Source organism: Mobula birostris, chromosome 8 (genome assembly GCF_030028105.1).
Source record: "Mobula birostris isolate sMobBir1 chromosome 8, sMobBir1.hap1, whole genome shotgun sequence".
NCBI lineage: Eukaryota > Metazoa > Chordata > Chondrichthyes > Myliobatiformes > Myliobatidae > Mobula > Mobula birostris.
Genome location: NC_092377.1, coordinates 149,631,838 through 149,655,706, shown reverse-complemented (window position 1 = coordinate 149,655,706; position 23,869 = coordinate 149,631,838). Strand labels below are relative to the sequence as shown.

Here is a 23,869-nt window from a genome sequence, read left to right as displayed (position 1 = left end):
TATTCTTGGGAATAATGCACAAGGTACAAAATCAGTTCATCCCCCGGAGAAGGAAGGATTCAAAGGGGGGAAAGTGGCCACAGTGGTTGACAAAGGAAGTCAGAGATAGCATAGCATTAAAAAAGAAGTATAACGGAGCTAAGGTGAGTGGGAAGATGGATGATTGGGAAGTTTTTAAGGAGCAACAGAACTTAACTAAAAAGGCAATACGGGGAGAAAAAATGAGGTATGAACGCAAGCTAGCTAGGAATATAAAGGAGGATAGCAAAAGTTTTTTTAGGTATGTGAAGAGAAGGAAGATAGTTAAGAACAATGTTGGGCCCTTGAAGAATGAATTGGGAGAAATTGTTATGGGAAACAGAGAAATGGCAGACGAATTTAATAAGTACTTTGGATCTGTCTTCACTAGGGAAGACACAAGCAATCTCCCAGATGTATGGATGGGCCAAGGACATAGGGTAACAGAGGAACTGAAACAGATTGACATTAGGAAGGAAACGGTGATGAGTAGACTGATGGGACTGAAGGCTAACAAATCCCCAGGTGCAGATGGTCTGCATCCTAGGGTACTAAAGGAGGTGGCTCTGGAAATTGTGGATGCATTGGTGATCATTTTCCAATGTTCCTTAGATTCAGGATCAGTTCCTGAGGATTGGCGAATAGCTAATATTGTCCCACTTTTTAAGAAAGGAGGGAGGGAGAAAACAGAGAACTATCGCCCTGTTAGCCTAACATCAGTAGTGGGGAAGATGCTAGAGTCCATTATTAAAGATGAAATAGCAGCATATCTTGATAGCAGTGATAGGATTGGGCTGAGCCAGCATGGATTTACCAAGGGCAAATCATGCTTGACTAATCTATTGGAGTTTTTTGAGGATGTAACCAGGAAGATAGACGCGGGAGATCCAGTGGATGTGGTGTACCTTGACTTTCAGAAGGCATTTGATAAGGTGCCACATAGGAGATTGGTGGGTAAAATCAGAGCTCATGACATTGGGGGGAGGATATTGACATGGATAGAAAACTGGTTGGCAGATAGAAAGCAAAGGGTAGCAGTGAATGGGTGTTTCTCGGAATGGCAGGTGGTGACTAGTGGGGTGCCACAGGGCTCGGTATTGGGACCACAGCTGTTTATGATTTACGTCAATGATTTAGAGGAAGGCATTGTGAATAACATCAGCAAGTTTGCTGATGATACTAAGCTGGGTGGCAGTGTGACATGTGATGAGGATGTTAGGAGAATTCAAGGTGACTTGGATAGGCTGGGTGAGTGGGCAGAAACTTGGCAGATGGCGTTTAATGTGAATAAGTGTGAGGTTATTCACTTTGGGAGCAAGAACAGGAAGGCAGATTATTATCTGAACGGTGTGGAGTTAGGTAAGGGAGAAATACAAAGAGATCTAGGAGTACTTGTTCATCAGTCTCTGAAGGTGAATGAGCAAGTGCAGCAGGCAGTGAAGAAGGCTAATGGAATGTTGGTCTTTATTACAAAGGGAATTGAGTACAAGAGCAAGGAAATCCTTTTGCATTTGTACAGGGCCCTGGTGAGACCACACCTGGAGTATTGTGTGCAGTTTTGGTCTCCAGGGCTAAGGAAGGACATCCTGGCTATGGAGGAGGTGCAGCGTAGGTTCACTAGGTTAATTCCTGGGATGTCCAGACTGTCTTACACAGAGAGGTTAGAGAGACTGGGCTTGTACACGCTGGAATTAAGGAGATTGAGGGGGGATCTGATTGAGACATATAAGATTATTAAGGGATTGGACAAGATAGAGGCAGGAAGTATGTTCCAGATGCTGGGAGAGTCCAGTACCAGAGGGCATGGTTTAAGAATAAGGGGTAGGTCATTTAGGACAGAGTTGAGGAGGAACTTCTTCTCCCAGAGAGGTGTGGAGGTGTGGAACGTGCTGCCTCAGAAGGCAGTGGAGGCCAATTCTCTGGATGCTTTCAAGAAGGAGCTAGATTGGTATCTTATGGATAGGGGAATCAAGGGTTATGGGGACAAGGCAGGAACCGGGTATTGATAGTAGATGATCAGCCATGATCTCAGAATGGCGCTGCAGGCTCGAAGGGCCGAATGGTCTACTTCTGCACCTATTGTCTATTGTCTACTTATTGTTAAGGGGTACAGCCACAGGGGTGCCCTCCACTACCCGATGCCCTGCCTTCCCTCTCCTGACGGTCACCCACTCATCTGTCTCCTGTGGCCCCGGGGTGACTACCTGCCTGTAGCTCCTGTCTGTCACCTCCTTACTCTCCCTGAAAAGCCGAAAGTCATCGAGCTGCAGCTCCAGTTCCCTAACTCGGTCTCTAAGGAGCTGCAGCTCTATGCACCTGGCACAGATGTGGCCAAGAGGGAGGCCGGAAGTCTCCTGTACATCCCACGTCTGACAGCCAGAACAGAAAACTGGTCTCGCAGTCATACCCACTATTCTTGTTAGCGGCGGATAAAAAAGTTACCGACCTCAGCTAGGCCTGTCCTCGCTGAAGCCCCGATCAGCCAAAGCTTTACTACCCTGACTTACACTGCTCCGATGACTGCTCCTCTAGACGGGGTCTCTCTTTTATTTCAGATCTTTCTCAGCGTCCTTGCGCGATGACGACCTACTGCATCTGTGCACTTCTCCCTGACCTGTGCAGAGCTCGCTCTCTCTTCAAATTGATTGGTCTGTCGCTAATTGGAGAGAGCGGGACAAGAACTGTGCCTGCCCCATCACCTACACCTTCACCACCATTCATAGCCCCAAATAGTCCTGCCAGGTGATGTGACGCTACATCTGTGAGTCGGTTGGGGTCACCTATTGTATCCAGTGCTCCTGGTTAGGCCTCCTCTACATCAGTGAGAACTGACACAGATTTGGGTACAGCTTTGCTGATCTTCTTCGCTCTGTCTGCTGTGAAAGACAGGATCTCCCGGTGGCTACCCATTTCAATTTGACTTTCATTTCCATTCTAAACATGTCTATCCAGGACCTCCTCTACTGCCTCAATGAGGTCACTCTCAGGTTGGAGGAGCAACACCTCATATCCCATCAGAGTAGCTTCCAATGTGATGACATGAACATTGATTTCTCTAACTTCCAGTAATTTCTCCCTGTTTCTCCTTCTCTCTTGTTCATTCTAGCTCCCCCTTTTACCTCTTCCCCTCTCCTCACCTACCCATCATCTTCCTCTGGTATCCCTCCTCCTTTCCTTTCTCCCATGGTCCACTCCCCTCTTCTATCAGATGCCTTCATCAGCCTTTTAGCTTTTCCACCTGTCATCTGCCAGCTTCATACTTCATCTCACCTTCCCCCTCACATGGCTTCACCTATCACCTGCCCGCTATATGCATTCTCTCCCCCATCTTCCTATTCTGGCTTCTTCCCCCTTCCTGTCCAATTCTGATGAGGGTCATGGCCCAAAACGTTTACTGCTTATTTCCTTCCACAGATGCTGCCTGTTCCTCCAGCAAGTTGTGCGTTGCTCTGGATTTCCAGCATTTGCAGGATCTCTTGTGTTTTGGCTTTACTTGTTCCTGGTATGATTTCAACACCACACTGTGAGACTGCTGTCTGATGCAGTCAAAAGCTTCTCAGCCTGTTGTTTGTTACAAGCTCCATTTCCAGCCCCTCCACCAACTCTCAAATACCAATTCCTTCCAGTGAGTGCCCAACTCAGCTGGATGTTAGATGCAGTTTTTCTACTTTACTCAAATCCAAGAACCTGTCACTTTAAATGAGTTTGCCTTTCTCTTAACTTCCACAAATGAAAATGGATTTCATCTGCTTATAGCTAATATTAGGTTCTTGGTAGTCAAGGTCCCACACAACTGTTCTCAGACATGGGGATTTTCGCTGAGGTAAAACAAAAACTTACAGAAGTGCTTTGCCTGGGGCACAAGAAAGAACTGACTTCCTTCCTTTTATCTTAACAGGAAGAAAGTTGGAGTCTAAAATAAAATGTATAATTGTTCAAGCAATGCATAGGGCAATATTGTCAAAACACATTGCACTCCAATTGCAGCCTCTTAAATTTCCTGACACTGCATGTGCCTAGCAAAATTATGTGTGTATGAGTGTTGGCATGTGTGTATTGGCATCTATATGTACCCATGCATTAATACGTTGGCTCCTATTTATTCGTTTTTGTATGTGTCAGCTTTGCATCTTTGTTCCTTAAGGATGTTATAGCCAGCGATGGTAATGGGGATAAGATCCTACCACCTATTAATTGCTTCCAATGGCGTGCGACTCAGATAGTCTCCGACAACCAAGTTCAACTCCTAGACTTTACGTTTGGCTTAGCTACTAAACCCAGTGGAACCGTTTCTACTTACAGGAGAAGGGGCAAATGCAGGTTATTGGTACTTAAAAACCAGTCTCTTCGGCAGATGGGGCTCGTCAGGCAGCAGTTGGCAGCTCATCTAGGAGAAAGAAAAGTCTGATCTCAAACCTCTACTGCCTTGCGGCTGTTCCCACTTGTGAGGAGGGCTTCAGGAGTAAACCCCAAGAATCAAATCTGGAGCTGGAGTCCCTAAGGCAGTCTTACATTGAGTTCAACCTTGACTGGCAACCTACGATGCTACTTGTGCCAAATTGTGTCAGTCTCTGTCATTCCTTTGGGTTCATCAGCTGCATGGAGAGGGAGAGCTTGCTACATGGGCCACAGCTTGCTGTACATTTTGTACTGCCCTGGCTTGCATATCTAGTAGCTGGGATGCAACACCTATGCTTGATCCTAACCAATGGAGGCCTCTGGCCTCCATCTTTGCATGTACTAGTTCATTTGTGTCTCATGGACTTACATTTGAATATTAGCTTGTTGGCCTTAGCCTTGTGCTAATGCATGAATGTACACCATTGTGTCTTTGAGGTGCATATTCATCTTGAGTAATTACTATAATCAACTTCAGGGAATTACAGGTTGGCAGCTCCATATCTCTCAACTGTACTGATGTTAGTGGAACTAAATAGAGTGAAGTTTCTAACGTGTCATTTTTGCTGAATTGTTGATCTTTGGATACCCCTAAAACCTAAAAACAGCCACTAGAAAGAAGTTCTTTCATGACTTAGTTGGTAAATGCAGCAGGCTACTACCAGAGGTCTCACCGATTTGGGATGAGCTGAACTATCAAGGCAACTTCTAATGGTCTTCTTACCTGCTATCAAGAAAAACCATGCAGAGCATGAAAAAAGTGCACTTGCTTCACAAGTTCACCACATGGAATTAAATGGTCAGTTCTGTTTAAAACAGACTTACGTACACAACTGTGCTTATTGTTTTTTGACATGTTCCTGTACAACCACAAGAAAGGTACAACCTATGGGGCAAAGAACTCCAGATGGCAACAATCCAAAACCAAACAGGAAATGGTGGAAATGCTTAGCACACCAGGCAGCGTCAGTGGGGCAAAAAACAATTTAACATTCCCTGGTCAAAAGAACTGGAAAACTGAGAAAACAAGCACGATTTCAATTGCAGAGAGGGAGAGAAGTGAGAAGCAAAATGATTGTGATAGGTGGAGACCAGAAACGGTAACACAAAAAGAAAGGTAATAATGACTTTAAAACAAACGACATTTGGAGACAGAAAAGGAAAAGGAAACAAATTGAAATAGAAAGCACAACATTCTCTTTTGCTTCTTCTCACTGTACAGAGCCTCAAACCAAGTGGAAAAATTACTTACTTGTACTTTTAATTCAGAATACCGCATTTGCTGTTGACATGCAGTCTTCTCCATACTGAGATTCGGTCACCACTTTATACGATATCTTCATCAGTCTGCAAGTTTCCACTGGATCATCACCTTTATTCTTCCCCTCACTCCTGGTGCAACATAGCTTAAATCTTGCTTTGATCTAATAAGCTCAATCAACAGCACCTCATCTTCCAACTTAACATATGACAGCTTTCTGGAGTTTAACAAAATTGGAAAAGAGTTCATCTTTACAGTTCCACTTTTTTTTCCTTCCTTTATTTGAATTTGTTTTTATTTTGAATTATTGACCTTTTGTCATATTACCTCTCTTCATTCCTCAGCCTCTCAGTTCCCTCCATTCCTATAGGCATTCACTCATTTTAAAATTTGACTCCAAACTTTTCCACTTGCGACAAAAGTTTTCAAAAGATTGAGTTATTCCACTGCTTTCACTTCTTTATTTAATTGCTGTGTGAACTGTACTGTAATGAACCCCTGGAGACAGGCTGATCACCATGAAAAGAAAAGAAGCGTCTCCTTGACTGTGGTCAGAGGCAGCATTCTGTGTAAGCTGTATTGATTTGGCAGGTGTCTAATGGCAGCCAGCTCCCATGAGGTAGTCAGGAAAGTAAATTATGAAGATGACATAAGGAAGATACAAAGAGAAATAGATAAGTTCAGTGATTGGGCATGTAGTAGATCTGTCAAATGAAGTTTAACATGGTGAGCACTATCTGAGCTACAAAACACAAAGATCTCTGAATATTCTAACACGTACTCTGCAAAAGGTTAGTGTGCAGGTGCAGCAAGTAATTAGAAAAACTTTTACATAAGGCATTGGTGAGACTACATCTGGAGCACTGTGTTCATTATTGCTCTTCTATTTAAGGAAGGATGTAAATGCTATGAGAACTGTTCAGATTCTTTGCTAAGTAGAAGATCAGTAATGAACAATAATAGACAGTTGCATCTAATGGATTTAGAAGAGTGAGAGGCAACTTGATTGAAATATCAAATCATGAGGGCTCTTGGCAGGTTGGATACAGAGATGATGCTTCCTTGTTTTTGAGGAGTCTTAACCCGGGTGATTTTAAGAATAAGGAATGGAATCATCCATTTAAGACAGAGATGGTTTTTTTTTTTCTGTCTCAGAGGTCTGTGAGTCTTTAGAATTCTACCTCAAAAGGCGGTAGAAACAGAGTCTATCAACATTTTAAGAGGTATGCAAGTACTTGATAAGCAAAGGGGAAGAGGGTTAACTGGAGACATTGCGAGTGCAGAGGGCACAGTCAGATCAGATGAGATTTTATTGATTGCCAAAGCAGGCTTGAGGATCTACGTGGCCTGTTCTTGCCGCTAATTTGTATGTACTAAAAAAGTACTATACACGTGTTATAAGCCCCAGTGCTGAATCCTGCTCCTCATGTTGATCCAACTTACTGAGTCAAATTAAAAACTAAAAATGCTGAAAGTACTCTGCAGCTAAGACAGCAAATATGAAAAGAGAAGGAGCATGTTTCCAGGACTTCATAATCTCATTTCAGATTTCCAACTCCTGCAGATTTTTGATTTTCACTCAACTTAGTGGGTAAATGCCCATGAAGGGGGATAAAGGAGAGTTATTTGAAAGACGTTGAGAAGTCACTAAAGGACCACTGAATCACACTGGCTGACTGAGCAGCAAGGAAAAATGGACACTGTTCTCACTGTGCTGTTGTAGTTACTTTGTAGTGTTATCGTGAACCCACATCCTGTCACAGGAGTCAGCCAATCAACATTTGCACTGTTCACTAAGATCTGCAAACAACATGACTCAAGTCAACCGTTCCTCTGCGATGTTGCAAAATCACTTAGAAAACCATCTGAATGTTAGTGATATGAGTCACATACATATATGTTCATTGACGGCGTGGTGTATATTGTACTATGTCTTCATTGAAGAATCACATTTCATCTCAAAACATTTAAACTCAAAATAGTGCACTCCTGACAGTAAAGCACTTCGAAACATGGTCTAAGAATCATTTCAATTCATTCTGCATCAGTCTCCAAAACTGCATGCATTTCAACACTTCAAGTATTTGTTACCTTGGAACAGGAAGAGCCATATTTAGCAATGTGTGTCATGTCTTACTTAAGGTATTGGGACACATCTGTATCTCATTTCTATCAGAATTATATTGACAGGTATATCGTACACATCACACGGAGGCAGTACTAACTACAAAATTGATAAACTCTGTTGATATTAAATAAAGGTTAAATAATGGTAGGAATACCAGGGTTGACTCTGCCCATTTAACTCATTGTGTTTCATTATTGTAAAACATACCTTTATCCATACAGTATAGGGACTCAAGTGACCTGAAGGTGGCTAGAGCAGGGATCCAAGTAGGTACTGGCAGGAACTGGAGGGCAGAGGAAGCTGTTCAGGAGGCAGAGGCGAGGCTGAGTCACAGGAGGCTGGTGGGAGTGGTCACACGAGGCCGAGCTGGGCTAGGATCCTTTCCAACTCCCCAAATGGACACCAGAGGGAAGGAAAGGCGTCGTCTAGTTCAGGAGGAGGTGAGAGCAGTAGTGGAGGAGATGAGAGCCTGTAAGGCAGTGGGAATGAAGCAACAGGGAGCTTGGACAAGATGGGAGAATGCGGTTGAGAGGAAAGTGACCTGGGCTGATCTTTGGAAAGCCGAACCACACCGCATCCAATTTCTCATCCAGGCAGTGTACGATGTGCTTCCAAGCCCATCAAACCTGCACACATGGGGCAAGGCAGAGTCATCTGCGTGCCCACTGTGCTCCAAGCAAGGAACCCTGGAGCACATCCTCAGCGGCTGTGCAAGGGCACTTGGTGAGGGACGGTACAGGTGGAGGCATGATCAGGTCCTGAAGACCATCGCTGAAGCCGTCAGCGCAGGAATTGAGTGGGCGAAGCAGTCCCGACCCGCCAAGCAGACAATTGCCTTTGTCAGAGCTGGGGAGCAGCCAATACCTGCCAAAAGGACATCTGCAGACATCCTGACCTCTGCAAGGGACTGGCAGCTGTTGGTGGACCTTAAAGGGCCGCTGAAGTTCCCCAACCATATCGCAGCCACCACCCTGCGACCAGACATTGTCCTAGTGTCTGAGTCTACTAAGCAAGTGGTGCTGCTAGAGCTGAGAGTCCCATGGGAAGATAGCTTGGAGGAGGCCTTTGAAAGGAAGCTCTTCAAGTACGCAGGTCTGGTCAGCAACTGTCAGCAGGTTGGATGGAGAGCGAGGTGTCTCTCAGTGGAGGTTGGTTGTACGGGATTCGTAGCCGATTCTTTAGTTAGAGCCTTCAGTATTTTGGGCATCGAGGGAGAGAGGAAGAGGAGAGCCATCCGCAGTACCACCGACGCAGCAGGGAGGGCCTCAAGATGGCTGTGGCTCAAAAGAGGGCAGCCATAGAGTCATAAGTAGCTAGCCATCTGGACACAAGCTGGGGTCTGATCAGCCCCAGCTGGGTCACCTGGAGGAAGTTGTATGATGTTGAAAGACCCGAAACACCCGAAGATTCCAGGAACATCACTGAAGATGTGTCCAGAAGCATCAATAGATGTATGTACACAGATTACTCCTTTTCTTTACCTGTGACAACATATAAGTGATCAGATCACAGAGGAGGAGCTTGGGTGAGGTTGTGAAGAGATTTATATGAGTGAATGTATACAAGGTTTTTGAACTGAATTTATTAGGGAGGATGAGCCAGCAGATATCAGTCAACTTGTGAGTGCTCGACATTACGGAAGAGAGGGAAAAGCAGCCTTGAACAGGCTGGAATAGCCTGATCAAGCCTGTTTTCAAGAGTCATCAAGAGTCAGGGTTGTGAGACCAACTGCGAGGATGTTGGACTGGTTGAGTATGGAAACGCTGATGAGTTTCAGTGATGGGTGTCCATCAAGCTTACCGAGTTGTGACAGCAAGTTTTGGCTTGTTTTTCTTCCACTTAAACATGACTCAAGTTCCTTTGCAGCTGTGCCAAACGACAAGAGTGACAGTAGCCCTTCCATTTTCCCGCATATTCGTCTTTTATTAAGCACACAACCCATTATGGCAAATAGGAAAGAAATCCGGTGCAATTGGAAACATGGATGAAGTAGACTTTAATATTTATGAAAGGTGCTTTGCAATGTGTAGTTGCTTAACCACCACATCGCACTGGCACTTATTAAATCTGAGAAAGCATGTATTCCTCCACGTGATCCATACACTAACGGTAAACATATTTTAAAGTGGAATTGTGCCAAGATATGCACTGAATTGCTGCCAACAAGCCCTTTTGAATTTAAATTGAACCCTAATTATGAATTCTGTAGATTGTTCTACATTATTATACACTATGATAAAGGTGTACAAAATTATCCTCCAAGAGGACCACAATCCTGTCACGGTTTGGAGACTTGTGTGCCTCGATGACCCAGAGAGCTACGTTGGCTCAAGTCAGGGCCTTGTGCTTTGGCCCTTGGTAGCATCACCCTTGCAATAAAGGTCAAAGGGTAGAGGCCAGACTAAGAGCAATTCAACTATCCTCCAGGTTCAGGGGTTCATCTCAGACCTAACAACCCTGACTGGTAAAACAAAATTGTTATGGAAACAGCAATGAAGAATCCTTCTACATCTGATTGTGACGGTATTCCTGAGTCTTCACCCAGGGCTTGCATGACTGACAGTAGTGAAAACCGAGAAGAGGCTACTGACACGATGAAGGAAATCCTGAACACTGCCAGAGATGGAGGACCTTCATTGCTGCTCTAAATGCCAGCGACATAAAAGGCAGTCAGTAGGCAAGTACAAAATTATATGGGGAGTCGAGAGGTAGACGTTAGTAAATGTTTTCCAATAGCAGAGGTGCCTGTAACCAGAGGACATAGGTTTAAAGTAAGAGGTAAGAGGTTTAGAAGCAACTTGGGAAGAATTTACTTCACTCAGAGGGTGGATGGAGTTTGTAATACACTGCTTGATGGGACGTTGGAAAGAGAGACTCTCGCAACACTTAAGGACTATCTAGACAAGCACGCAAAATTGCAAAGCATAGAGGCAATAGGCCAAGTGCAGGTAAATAGGGTTAGTACTGATGGTTGGCAAGGACATACTGTGACTCCAGTAACCTAAAGTATTTTTGATTGATACACACGGAAGGAGACTATTAATGCAAACCACAATGCCGTGCTTTGTAATGTAGCATTCATGTGGGCACGCCAAAACATCAACAGAAAAATGGTGGGCAGTAAACAGCAAAGGGAAAGTTTAAGTGAAGGAGTCTGAAATTCTTTATAGTGTGCTGATTTGACAAGTATTGTGAAGACCAAGAGGGAGGAAGGGGAATTTAAAAATGGAGACTTAAGCAGGAAGTCTTCTGGCTGAAGGATCATAGACATTGGAGAGTGAAATGAAGAGTAGTGGATGGGGGGCATACATAAATGGTAAGAGAAATGAAATTTGTATGATATACTGAAACATTTTATTGTCTGGTTAAAATTGACAGGTAAGCAAATACCATAGTTCCACCAGTATGAAATATTACACCACCAAGCTCAGTAAATCCTTGCAGAGGATAGGTTTGCAGAAAGCTTGTCTACATAAATATCCAAGTGAGTGAAAATCTGCTGCAGCAGTAATTTCTTAATGCAGCTGCCACACGTTCTGAGAAACAGTAAGTAGGTCACTGATCTGATTCCTCTCTCACCAAATGTCGTGGCAACTAGATTTATTTCCCCACAAACTGTCCAACCATATACTAATGAGATCTCAATGATATAATAAAAAATTAAATATATTTTCATATATGTCTCTCCACAGAACGCTGTGTATCAGAGGAGTGCAATCAACTCCCACTAAGACTCAAAGCTTTACTGCATCACTTAGGTTTTGAAATGCACAGCAAGATTACAAACTCTCCAGAAAATCTCTCTCAATGAGCCTATTATCCACAGTTTCCCAGGAATATCTAGATACATGCTGTTTGTCACTAAATCCCACCACTTTCAATCATAGAATCAACCTTTACTGATTAGTAACTTCTCTCCTTTCCCCCGTAATCTCACTACTGCACCTAGTTCATGTAACCAGATACGCTCATGAATTGCAACATACAGGGGAGGGAATTTCCGTATCAGCTTCCAAAGCAGTCTTAGTCAAGATATAAAGTAAACTGACAGACAGGAGGAAAGAGTAGATTAGTAGGTTAGGCTTTTGACTCTCTGTACCTATACGTGCAGAATCAGCTTTAAGGTTGAAATCCCAAACGTTCCGAGGTAGCTTGAGTGACATGGTCTCCCTCTTTTGAAAGGCTGGAGGAGGTAGCTCGTCTTCGAAATGCACGCTCTTCTGTTCTGTGAGGGCAAGTCCCTGTCTCAGCTTATGTAGATGTCTGCCAACCCACATCCTTGTTCCGTACAGCTCGACTGTGACCAGCGTATGCACAAGGAAGGATGGTGCTCTCTGTGTTTCAGTTCATAATTTTTAACAAAATGATTGAGCCTGCTTGCACTTGCTTCTCCCAGCCTTCAGTTCTCAGTTTCATGCAGACAGGTGTGCCCATTGCAACTTTCTTGCTAAAGTTGCAAAGAAACAAGTTTTTTGCCATATAAGGAAGTGGGTGTATGTTTCACATTCTGAGTTATCTAAGTATTAGGTAGAGTGCAAGCTTTTGCTAGCAGTTACTTTACTCATTCCGGTGTCTTTCCTCTTTCCTATACTTCCCTTCTACAGGGTTTCTGAAAGGAGTCATAATTGAATCTGAAGGTTAACCAAAGCAAATTAATTTCAAGAGGGTGAACCCATGAAAAACATTCAGCCTAGATGGGGTACCTTGTACCTTGCCCAATGCTAAAGACCTGTGCTGATCAACTGACTGGAATGTTCACTGAGATCTTTAACTTCCCGCTTCAGCAGTCTGATGTACCCACCAGCTTCAAGCAGACTTCAGCTATACCGGTGCCTAAGAAGAACATGGTAACCTGCCTCAGTGACTATCGTCCAGTGGCACTTACATCCATAGCGCTGAAGTATTTTGAGAGGTTGATGATGAAACGTATTAACTCCTAAACATGAGGAAGTCTGCAGATGCTGGAAATCCAAAGCAACACACACACAAATTGCTGGAGGAACTCAGCATGCCAGGCAGCATGCATGGAAATGAATAAACAGTCGATGTTTTGGGCCAAGACCCTTCTTCAGGACTGAGAAGCAGCTTGGATCTGCTCCATTTTGCTGCATACATCAGGATGCTCTTTATCAACAACAGCTCAGCGTTCAATACTATCACTCCCTCAGAACTGATCAATAAGCTCCTTGACATTGGCCTCAATACCGTTTTGTGCAGTTGGATCTTCAATCTCCTCACTTAATCCCAGTTATTTTGGATTGACAACAACATCTCCACAATGTCCATTAGCACTGGTGCACCACAAGGCTATGTGCTTAGCCCTCTGCTCCACTGGCTTTACACTTATGACTATGTGGCTAAGCACAGCTCAAATGCCATTCTCAAGTTTGCTGATGACACCTCTATCATTGGCTGAATCAAAGGTGGTGAGAAATCAGCATATAGGAGGGAGATTGAAAACCTGGCTGACTGGTGCCATGACAATAACCTCTCACGCAATGTCAACAAGACCAAGGAGCTAACTTCAGAAACCAAAGGTCCACAAGCCAGTCCTCATCGGAGGATCAGCAACTTTAAATTCCTTGGTGTTATCATTTCATAGGACCTGTCTTGAAGCAAAGGGGATGACTTCACTCAACTTCACTTGTCCCATCACTAAAATGTTCCCACAACCTATGCACTCACTTTCCAGGATTGTTCATCTCATGTTCTTGACATTTATTGCTTATTTATTTATTATTATTATTCCTTTTTGTATATGGTAGTTTGTTCTCTTTTGCATACTGATTGAACGCCCAGTGGGTGTGGTCTTTCACTGATTCTATTATGGTTATTATTCTATTATTGATTTATTGAGTATGCCTGCAAGAAAATGAATCTCAGTGTTGTATATGGTGACATATATGTACTTTGATAATAAATTTACTTTGAACTTTGAACTTTACTTATGATGTGATAGGGGGAAAGAATAAATAAGCCTGAAACCCTAGTTTGGCACTAGCTGTGGTGATGTATTAAATTCTAGACACCACACATGAGAAAAGACAAGAAGACTTTGGAGAGTGTACTAAAGGTAGTTGCTAAAATGCTTCCAAGCTGAGAGATTACCATTCCATGAACAGAATGGAGAGGCTAGATCTGCTTCTCTTAGAGCTGGGATGTTTAAGAGGAGCTTGATGATAATTTTTAAAGCATGGAACAGTTAGATGGAATAATTAAAAAGAAATCATTATCGGTGGATGAAGGCTGATAAGCAGAGGACACAGATGCAAAGAGACTACCACAAGAGCCAAGGGTGAGCTCTGTGTTCAGAACTTGGGATACATAGTCGGTAGGGATGGAGATACAGATTGCCTGGCAGGGAAATAAACAAATACCAGGGGAAAAAAGAGTTGCATCGACAGACAGTAAGAAATATTGGATTGACTTTTGAAGATCCGATACAGGCTCAATGAGTCAAAGGGCTCCCTTATATGGTCTATTATCCTATAATTTTATGATGCTGAGTTTGATGACAGTGTCTACTAATTTATCAATCATCTAAATAATAATCAAAATCCCTTTATGGCAGCATTTTGCATGATAAGCATTCAAAGCCAAGAGACCAAGCAGTTACTTCCATTCACTAGACTAGCATTCAGACTCCTTTTCCAATTTACTCTACCTCAAGCCTTTACCAAAGCAAGTCAGGGTTTGCTTCAGAATTCAGTCAGGCTATTTAACCAACCCCATTTATGATTACTCCAGTTTGAACTCACCTGAAAGAGCTTGTTCTGTGTCTTGTGTGAGGAGCAGGACCAAGAGGGTGTGCCATTCCTTGACTCTGTTTCTAGGATTACCCCATTAAAGGATGGTGGGTGACAATTTGCTAAACAGTAGTCTGCACGTTGCAAGTAATTGCTGATTGTGCTCAGTCAGTTGCTGGGTAGACCAAAGCCATGACACAAGACACACACATCCAGTTCCATCCCGTTATTAGCCACTGACTAAGGGTGAAACTAATTATTGATAATTATATATATTTCCTGTGTTCAATTAGACCTTTTTTTCCCATTACAGTTGAGGTTTTCTCCAGGTGTGTGAGTTTACTGCCATACCAAAGTCTAATGTAAATTACCCCAAGAGTAAGTAAGTTGCAAGTAAACCAAAATGGAGTTGATAAAAGAAGAGGATCATTTTTAGATGGATAGAAAAGATAAGGAGAAGGAGAATGTGACTGCTGTGATTACTCCTTTGGGATATGGTATGGAGCCAAGTAGCCTTCTTCTGTGCGATTATAAGATACTAGACCCTCCATTCTTTCATTGGTCAGCAGTCCCTTGTCTAGCCAAATGCCACTGAAAGGGATGTCCATTCCTTTGCGATTCTTAGCTAAAGTCTCCAAAGGTTGCAAGGGCAATCTTCCAAGCTCCAGCATCTGTAAAACTCTGGTCCCTGTGTTTGAACACACACTGAGTTCCATTCTCATTGGCCATGCTTATTAGTCTTCACTGGCTGTTGGTTTAGCATTGCCACAGTTTAAAAAAAAACTCACATCATGCTTATCATTACTACTTGCCTAGCCTCCTATAACTTTCAAGAATTGTTTTCTTTTTCACATCAGTTGTGCTTTTGCCAATGTTTTCATTCCACCATTGATAATGTGCCATGTTCCCAATCCTACCTCTCTCACTCACTCTCTTTTTCTCTCTCTCTAGCCCACTCTCTCCCTTCCACCCTCTCTCCCTACCACCCTCTCTCACTCTCACCTTCTCTCCCTCCCATACTCTCTAACTTTCCCTATCTCTCTCTATCACTCTCTCCCTTCAAGGTTCTCACATTAAAGCTAATCCCCTTGACCAGAAGTCAGTCCACTTGTTCAGTGTCAGTTTTTTTGTCTGATTTTCCTTTATGGGATGCCTTAGGTGGGTTTGCAGTGTTAAATACAACATATTAACTACAGGTGTGGGGAAGGAGGAGGAGATATGCAGCAAAATTACCCCTGAGATCATGCCCAGATATGAATAATGTTGATTCTCACAGCACTGAACCAACTTAATCTCCACGAGGCTGAATCCCTGGTGAATCTGGGAAATGTTAAGACAAAGAGCAGGCCCCTCTGCAGTGAGGCCAGTCTGCACCCAGTCAGTGACCTCACTCTGCCTGATTCATTCACATCAGCTGATGTTTCAGTGTATGTGAATGAGTAAATAGTCAAAACCAGGCAGTGAATAATCGCAACAGAAGCATCGTGCAGCCCCTCTGTTACAACCTGAGAGTAAGTCACAGGAATCAATCTTTCATAATATTGGAATATCTCAATTATTACTGCCAATAATTTCCTCCCTTAACAAATCATTGTGCGGTTTTTCATAATTGTTTATTTATTTAGAAATGCAGTGTAGAACAGGATTTTCCAGCCCAATGAGCTGCACCATCCACTAACCCACCTATTTTAACCCTTGCCTAATCACAAGACAATTTACAATGACCAATTAATCTACTAACCTTTACGTCTTTGGACTCTGGGAGGAAACAGGAGCACCTGGAGGAAACCCATACGAACATGGGAAGAATGTACAAACTCTCTTTGTGTTTCTGCTTAGAGATTTCTGCCTCTTCCTTATATGGTTAAATGAGAGATTTGCCACTGTACCACTGTAGTGTGTTGGCTTGGCCCTGACATCAGAGCCTTGTGAGTCAATGATGGGTTAGGTCAGTGTTTAGCCAGCTTATTGTCCAAGTGACCTGACGGGTATATTCCATATCAGGAAGGAATATCATTGACGATGCCGATTGCTATTCCTTCCTCTGCTTTACATTCATTTTCTAACTGTTGATGACTGACCATTTGCAACAATAGTGAAGATAGGCAGATCACCCTTTCATAAATAAAGATATGTCAGGAGAATCAAAACCAGGCTTATCACCGGCATGAAATTTGTTGTTTATAAAAAGTGTTGTCCATATGGATGATCTTAAAGTTCACTCTATAAGTTACAATATGAAATATATTAAAACAAACAAATAATGGAAACAGAGAGCAAAATAGCGCCAGTGTTCTTGTTTCATGGACTGTTCATAAATCTGATGGCAGAGGGGAAGAATCTGCTTCTAAAACGCCGAGTGTGGGTCCTACTCCCTCCCTGGTGGTAGTCACCAAAAGAGGGCATGTCCTAGATGGTGAGGGTCTTTAATGGTGGATGTCACCTTCTTCATGTGTTGCCTTTTGATGATGCCCTTGAGGCTAGTGCCTATGACGGAGCTGCTGAGTCTACAATGCAACCAGTCAGAATGCTCTCCAAGGTACATCTGTAGAAATTTGCTAGAGTCTTTGATCAGAAACAGACCGACTGATAATTTTTTTTTACTGCGTATCGTGACATCGCACTTTTGAAGGCACTGCGCTGCAGACAGCCTCCGTAAGGGCATAATCATGACTCAGATAAAACAACCGCCTTACGGTTCCAGTGACTAGGTTCAATCCTGACCACTAGTACTGTCCTTGTGGAGTTTGCAGGTTCTCCCTGTGACCTTGTAGGCTTCCCTCAGCTGCACTGTTTTCCTCCCAAGCCCACATATGTGCTGTCTGAAAGATAAAGATCTTAAAGAAAGGATAAGCTTTATTTGTCATATGTACATTGAGACATCAATACATACAGGGAAATGCACCACTTTGTATCAAGGATTTGCTGGGGGCAGCCCGCAAGTGTTGCCAACCCTCTAGTGCCAGTATAGTATGCCCACTACTCATTAACCCTAGCCCTAACCATACATCTTTGGAATGTGGGAGGAAACTGGAGCATCCAGAGGAAACCTATACAGGCACAAGGAAAACATACAAATTCCTTACAGGCAGTGGTGGGAATCAGTGATTACTGACATTGTAAAGTGATTGTGCTCATTGACACGTTAGCGTGCTGTCCATAATGGTTAATTAGCTACTCTAAATTACATTTGGTAGAGTGTAGCCGAAGGGAGAGTCAGTTTGGTGGGAGTGTGGGATGTTGAGTAAGTGGGCGGTAAGTTAAGGAACATAACTGGATTGCACTGAGCTGCCATAGCTTCAGTCTGCAGAATGGTCTTCTGTCTTGAAAGAAAATATGAACTTGTCCAGTACGGATGATCTTAAGGTTCATTCCGTACAGTGTTGGTCGATAGCATGACACCTGGGGTCCATTCTGTCCACATGCATTGTCAGAATCAGAATCAGGTTTATTATCACCGGCATGTGACATGAAATTTGTTAACTGAGCAGCAGCAGTTCAATGCAATACATAATACAGAAGAGAAAAAATTAATAAAATTTAAAAATAATAATAATAAATAAGTAAATCATGAAATACGTGTATTGAATAGATTTAAAAATGCGCGAAAAACAGAAATATTTTTAAAATGTGAGGTAGTGTCCAAGGGTTCAATGTGCATTTAGGAATTGGATGGCAGAGGGGAAGAAGCTGTTCCTGAATCACTGAGTGTGTGCCTTCAGGCTTCTCCTACCTGATGGTAACCGTGAGAAAAGGGTGTGCCCTGGGAGCTGAAGGCCCTTAATAATGGGACACTGCCTTTCTGAGACACCGCTCCCTGATGATGTCCTGGGTACTTTTATAGGCTAGTGCCCAAGATGGAGCTGACTAGATTTACAACCCTCTGCAGCTTCTTTCAGTTCTCTGCAGTAGCTCCCCCTTCAGGTGTCCCTTAGAACTTGTAGAAAGCGAGTACAGAAATTGCAGGGAACCTGGCAGAGTTATTTGAAACATTCTTAGCCATGAGTGAGGTGTAGGAGAATTGGAGGATAGCTAATGTTGTACCGTTTTCAAGAAAGGCTCTAAGAATAAACCAGGAAATTATGAGCCTGTAAGCCTGACATCAGTAGTGAGTAATTTACTGGAATATATTCTAAGGGACAGGATATATAAGTATCTGGATAGACATGGACTGATTAGGGTAGTCAACATCACCTTAAGCATGTTAGGTTGTGTCTAACAAATCTTACAGAGTTTTCGAGGAGGTTACTGGGAAAGTGGCTGAGGGAAAGGCAGTGGACATTGTCTACACTGTCTTTAGCAAGGCCTTTGACAAAACCCTGCATTGGAGGCTGGTCAAAAAGGCCCAGTCACTTGACATTTAGGATGAAGTAGTAAATTGGATTCAACACGTACTTACTGTTGATGGAGAAGCCAGGGAGTGGTAAAAAATGTTGCCTATCTGACTGGGGGCCTCTGACTAGTGGTGTGCCCAAAGAATTGTTGCTGGGTCCATTGTTATTCGTCACCTATATCGACGATCTGGACAATAATGTGGTAACTGAATCAGCAAATTTGTGGATGACAGCTAGATTGGGGGTGTAGTAAAGAGTGAGGAAGGCTCTCAAAGCTTCTACAGGATCTGGAACAGCTGCAAAAAAGGGGTGGGAAAATGGCAGATGGAATTTAGTGCAGACAAGTGAGAAGTGTTGCACTTTGGGAGGACGGACCAGGGTACGACTTACACATGAATGATGAAAGCACTGAGGGGTGAAGTAGAACAGAAGGATCTGGGAATAGAGATCCATAGTTTCTTTAAAGTGGTGTCACATGGAGATAAGTTCATAAAGAGAACTTTTGGCTCATTGGCCTTCTTAAATCAGAGTATTGAGTACAGGAGTTGGGATGTTATGTTGAAGTTGTATATGACATTGGTGAGGGCAAATTTGGATTATAGTGTGCAGTTATGGTTACCGAGCCACAGGAAATATATCACTGAGATTGAAAGAGTCCAGAGAAAATTTATAAGGATGTTGCCGGGACTTGAGTTATAAGGAAAGGTTTAACAGGTTAGGACGTTATTCTCTGGAGTACAGGAGAATGAGAGGAGATTTGACAGAAGTATACAAAATTATGAGGGGTATAAAAAGGGTAAATACAACCAGGTATTTTCCATGGAAGTTGGGTGTGACTAGAACTAGAGGTCATAGGCTATGGTGAGAGGTGAAATATTTAAGGGGTACCTGAGGGGGAACTTCTCACTCAGAGGGTGGTGTGAGTGTGGAACAGGCTGCCAGCTGAAGTGATGGATGCAGGTTCAATTGCAACATTTGAGAGAAGTTGGGATAAGTACATGGATGGGGTGGTATGGAGATCTATGGTCTAGGTGCGAGTCAATGGGACTAGGCAGAGTTTGGCACAGATTCGTCAGGCTGAAAGGCCTGTTTCTCTGCTGTAGTGCTCTATGGCCCATGTATGTACCTCAATATTTCTTTGCTCTCATTTTGCACTATTTATTGAATTTATTTATTTAAATATACAGTACTTTTTATTTTAATTTATAGTTTTTAGTATTATGAATTGTAATGTACTGTTGCTGCAAAAAAAAACAAATTTCATGATATATGCCAGTGATATTAAACCTGATTCTGATGTCAACTAAATAGAAATCAGCCACAAGAACTCTGACTAGTGTCAGTTACCAATTGTTTAACCTCCACAACTCTGGATTTTCAGAAAATCTTACCTGACTCAATTCTACACAGGAGGCTCATTTAAAATGACCTTCCTTTGTTGATTAACTCATATGTGATAGGGATGGGAAATATCATGATGTGAAAGGAAAAGGTTTTTAAATATAATCCCCACACACTGAATTAAAAACAGAAATTGCTGCAGTTACTCAGCAGGTCAGACAATGTCTGTGAAGAGAGATGCTTCCCTGCCACAGAGATGTCAAGGGTTTAGCTAAGACTCTAAACCTACCTCCTCTAGGATTTCATGCATGAGTAGAGGAGATCACAGAAAATCACAGAGTGAGCACTGAATGCGGTACGTTAAGTTGATAGTACAAGCACATCTCTCCTTCACCTGGCAGGGATGCTGAGGATTCTAGGAACAGGTAACGAGGCAGGTGTTACATCTCTTGTCAGCAGCTGCATAGCAGATTCAATGGGAAGTGTAAAGACAATGGAAGAGTGAACCAAGATGTCCCAGTGTTGGAAATACTGAAAGGGGAGCGGAGGGGAAGATGTGTCTTTGTTTATGGGATCTCATTATATAAGTTGGTAACTATATAAAATGATCCACAGAATGAGGATTCTGATGAGATAGAAGGCGAGGGCAAGGGAAATCCTATCCTAATTCTGATGTGAGGAGAGCAGGAAATGGACTAAATATTAGCAACATAGTGCAGGGCAATCCACTGTAGAGGAAAAATCAAACACTGGTCAAGACAGATGTTACAGAAATGGAGGAACTGGAAGAATGGAATTGAAACAATGTGAAATGTGAATTGTTTCCCACATGAAACAAGGTAGCAAAGTGAAAGGAAGAGTGGTCAAGATAGCTATGGGTGTCTGCTTGCTTATAGCGGACATTGGTCATTGACTTCCCCTGAAATATGGGTGGAGAAAGGGAAGGGCAAAGATGGAACTTGGCAAAAAAGTAATGAAATTTTCAAAATCTGTCCATGAACAGATCATTCTGGAAATCCTGACAACATGGTTATCAAGATATGTAGATTTGTTCACAGGGCCCTGGAGTGTTGTAGAACAGAGGGACCTTAGGCTACAAGTACCTGGTTCCTTGAAAGTAGCATCTCAGGTATACAGGGAGGAAAGAAGGCTTTTTAGCATGCTGGCCTTCAATCAAGGCATCAAGTACAGAAGTTGGGATGTTGCAACTGTACAAGATTTTGTGAGGTTGCATTCGGAACGTTGCGTTCAATTTTGGTCACCCAGCTGTGGGAAAGATGTCATAAAGCTGGAGAGAGTGCAGGGACTTTCCAAGATGTTGCCAGGACTCAAGGCATTGAGTTAAGGAGAGAAGTTCAGCAGGTTCAGACCTTTCCTTAGAGTGTAGGAGGATGGGGGTTATCTTGTAGAGGTGTATACAATTATGAGGGGCATAGACAGAAGATGAATTCACACTGTCTTATTCCCAGGTCTGGGGAATCAAGAACCAGAGAGCACAGGTTAAGGTGACGAGGGAAAGATTGAATAGAAACCTGAGAGAAAATTTTCTTTCAACCCGAAAGTGGTCAGTATATGGAATGAACAGCCAGAGGAAGTAGTTGAGGCAGATGCACTAACAGCATTTAAAATATATTTGGACAGGTAGATGGATAGGAAAGGTTTAGAGGGATATGGATCAAGTACAGGCAAATGGGACTAGCTTAGATGGGAATCTTGGTTGCCAGAGACCAGTTGGACCAAAGGGACCAATGAGATATACATAATTTCAGGGCTGGATTTTCCTGGCAAAGAGGGTGAGTCACGGGGTTCAGGCACCTGTCAAAAACTGTGAATGGACTAGTAAAACTCAAACTGATAAAACCTGGAACAGTGGGGCCTGCAGGTGAAATATTTGAGCTTCACAACTTTATCCCTACATACCTGATTTTGTACCTTTTAAATAATTAATGGCATTTAATCATTGCATTGTTTCACTCCTCTTAAACAGAGTGCTAGTGATAGGTGGCAAACTCAGCTTGCATCACATCCCTTCCCCCTGTGTTCTATGTTCTATGGTACTTTCAGCCACATTACATTAAATCCAAGTGGACATAGCTTCCAGTCAGGACAATGAAAGGTCAAAAAAGGGGACTTGCTTCTTGTTATGAGAAAGAGACTTCCTGCTGAACTATTTTAGCATTCAATCTTGTGGAAAATATTAAATTAAAAATAACAACAGGTAAATTATTCACGACTGTTGACAATTTAATATTTATATTAAAAGTTTTGAATGGCTGCCACCCTTACAGTATTGATCAAAAGGTTGCATAGAATTGCATATAGAGGGCAGAATGTAGATCAGCTGGACAACATACACAAAATGTCCTGCTGAAGGATCTCGGGCCGAAACGTCGACTGTACTCTCTTCCATAGATGCTGCCTGGCCTGCTGAGTTCCTCCAGCACTTTATGTGTGTTGCTTGGAGTTCCATCATCTGCATATTTTCACTAGTTTGTGTGTAAGTCAGTTGGTCCCTGTTGGTAGCATGTTCTGTACAGGGATATTCAACTTACTCTGTCGTTGGAGCAACCTATTCCTTTCTTTGTCATGTGCTGACATAAATTACCCTTAAATATATCTATGTTGTTCATTTCAACTATATATTGTGGGAGTGAGTTCCATATTCCAACCAGGATAAAAATAATTCTTCCTGTTATAACAAGTTATGGTCCCCTGCTTGGACCTCCAGAAAAATGTAAACATCTTCCCAATGTTGTAGTCTTTCATGATTTTAAAGACTTCTATTAAATCTCTGCTGCAGCTCTTCTCTTTCTTGAGAAAAGTGCCTCAGCTGAGTCAGTCTTCTATTGGACATAGTCTCTCTGGTGCCATCCTTGTAAATCCTTTTGCTCCTTCTCCAATGCTGACACATTTCCCTTAACATTGAGCTGTGGAATGACTTACCAGAGAAGGGTATTACCATGGAAATTTTCAGTAACAAAAATGGACAGCATTTTTGTCATTTAAAAACCAGTCCAGTTCATTGCCATGCTGATCTGATCTGGTTTACGTGTGACTCCACACCCACAATATTGTCACTAACATATGACTGGCTCCTAAACAGGCCTATTAAGCTCTGCTTAAAATCCTGTCAGGATTAAGTGTATCACACAGTGTACAGTTCTCTCTCTGTGCATAGTAAATTTAGTCATTTATGTGTGGTGATAGTGAAATGGAATGGAAAACAAAATGCTTTGTTATCAGAGCAGATGCTTATTCCAACTCCATTTTACATTTGTTTTGTGGTCAGCACCATCTAGTGGTGCTTTTTGGATTCTGTCTTCTAGTGCATTTTTCTCAGGCAGAGCAAACCTGTTTTTTTCTGAGAGGTGGAAAATGTGTGCATCGATGTTGGATGGCCAATGCAGGCCAAAGTCTTGGTTGATAGCAAGGAGGTCCAGGAATTAGAGACTCCACTTGGCTGCACAGACACATCGATGTGGACCCTCCCGCAATTGCTTACACACTTTCATAAGGACATAAACATACACTCTTAGCTTCCCTCCCTCAGCCTCACAGATGCAATTTCCCTCCTTTAACCTCTCCCCTCTGAATTCCTCTTCTCAACACCTCCATCTCCTCACTTCACATTCCCACTCTCCCA

The 23,869-nt window shown here is 42.7% G+C and overlaps 1 protein-coding gene across 2 annotated transcripts in view; it reads right to left on the bottom strand.

Annotated features, from left to right (window-relative positions):
• The window catches only part of LOC140201834 (rho GTPase-activating protein 25-like), a 100,534-nt gene extending 88,400 nt beyond the window's left edge, over window positions 1-12,134 (bottom strand). Inside the window, exon 1 of one of the 2 annotated variants that reach the window (XM_072266543.1) lies at window positions 11,905-12,134. In XM_072266543.1, the coding sequence (XP_072122644.1) occupies window positions 11,905-12,082 (178 nt within the window). In that variant the 5' untranslated portion in view covers window positions 12,083-12,134. The remainder of the gene's footprint in view (window positions 1-11,904) is intronic. The other variant, XM_072266542.1, reaches the window with a different exon arrangement.
• Between the last annotated feature and the right edge of the window lie 11,735 nt (window positions 12,135-23,869).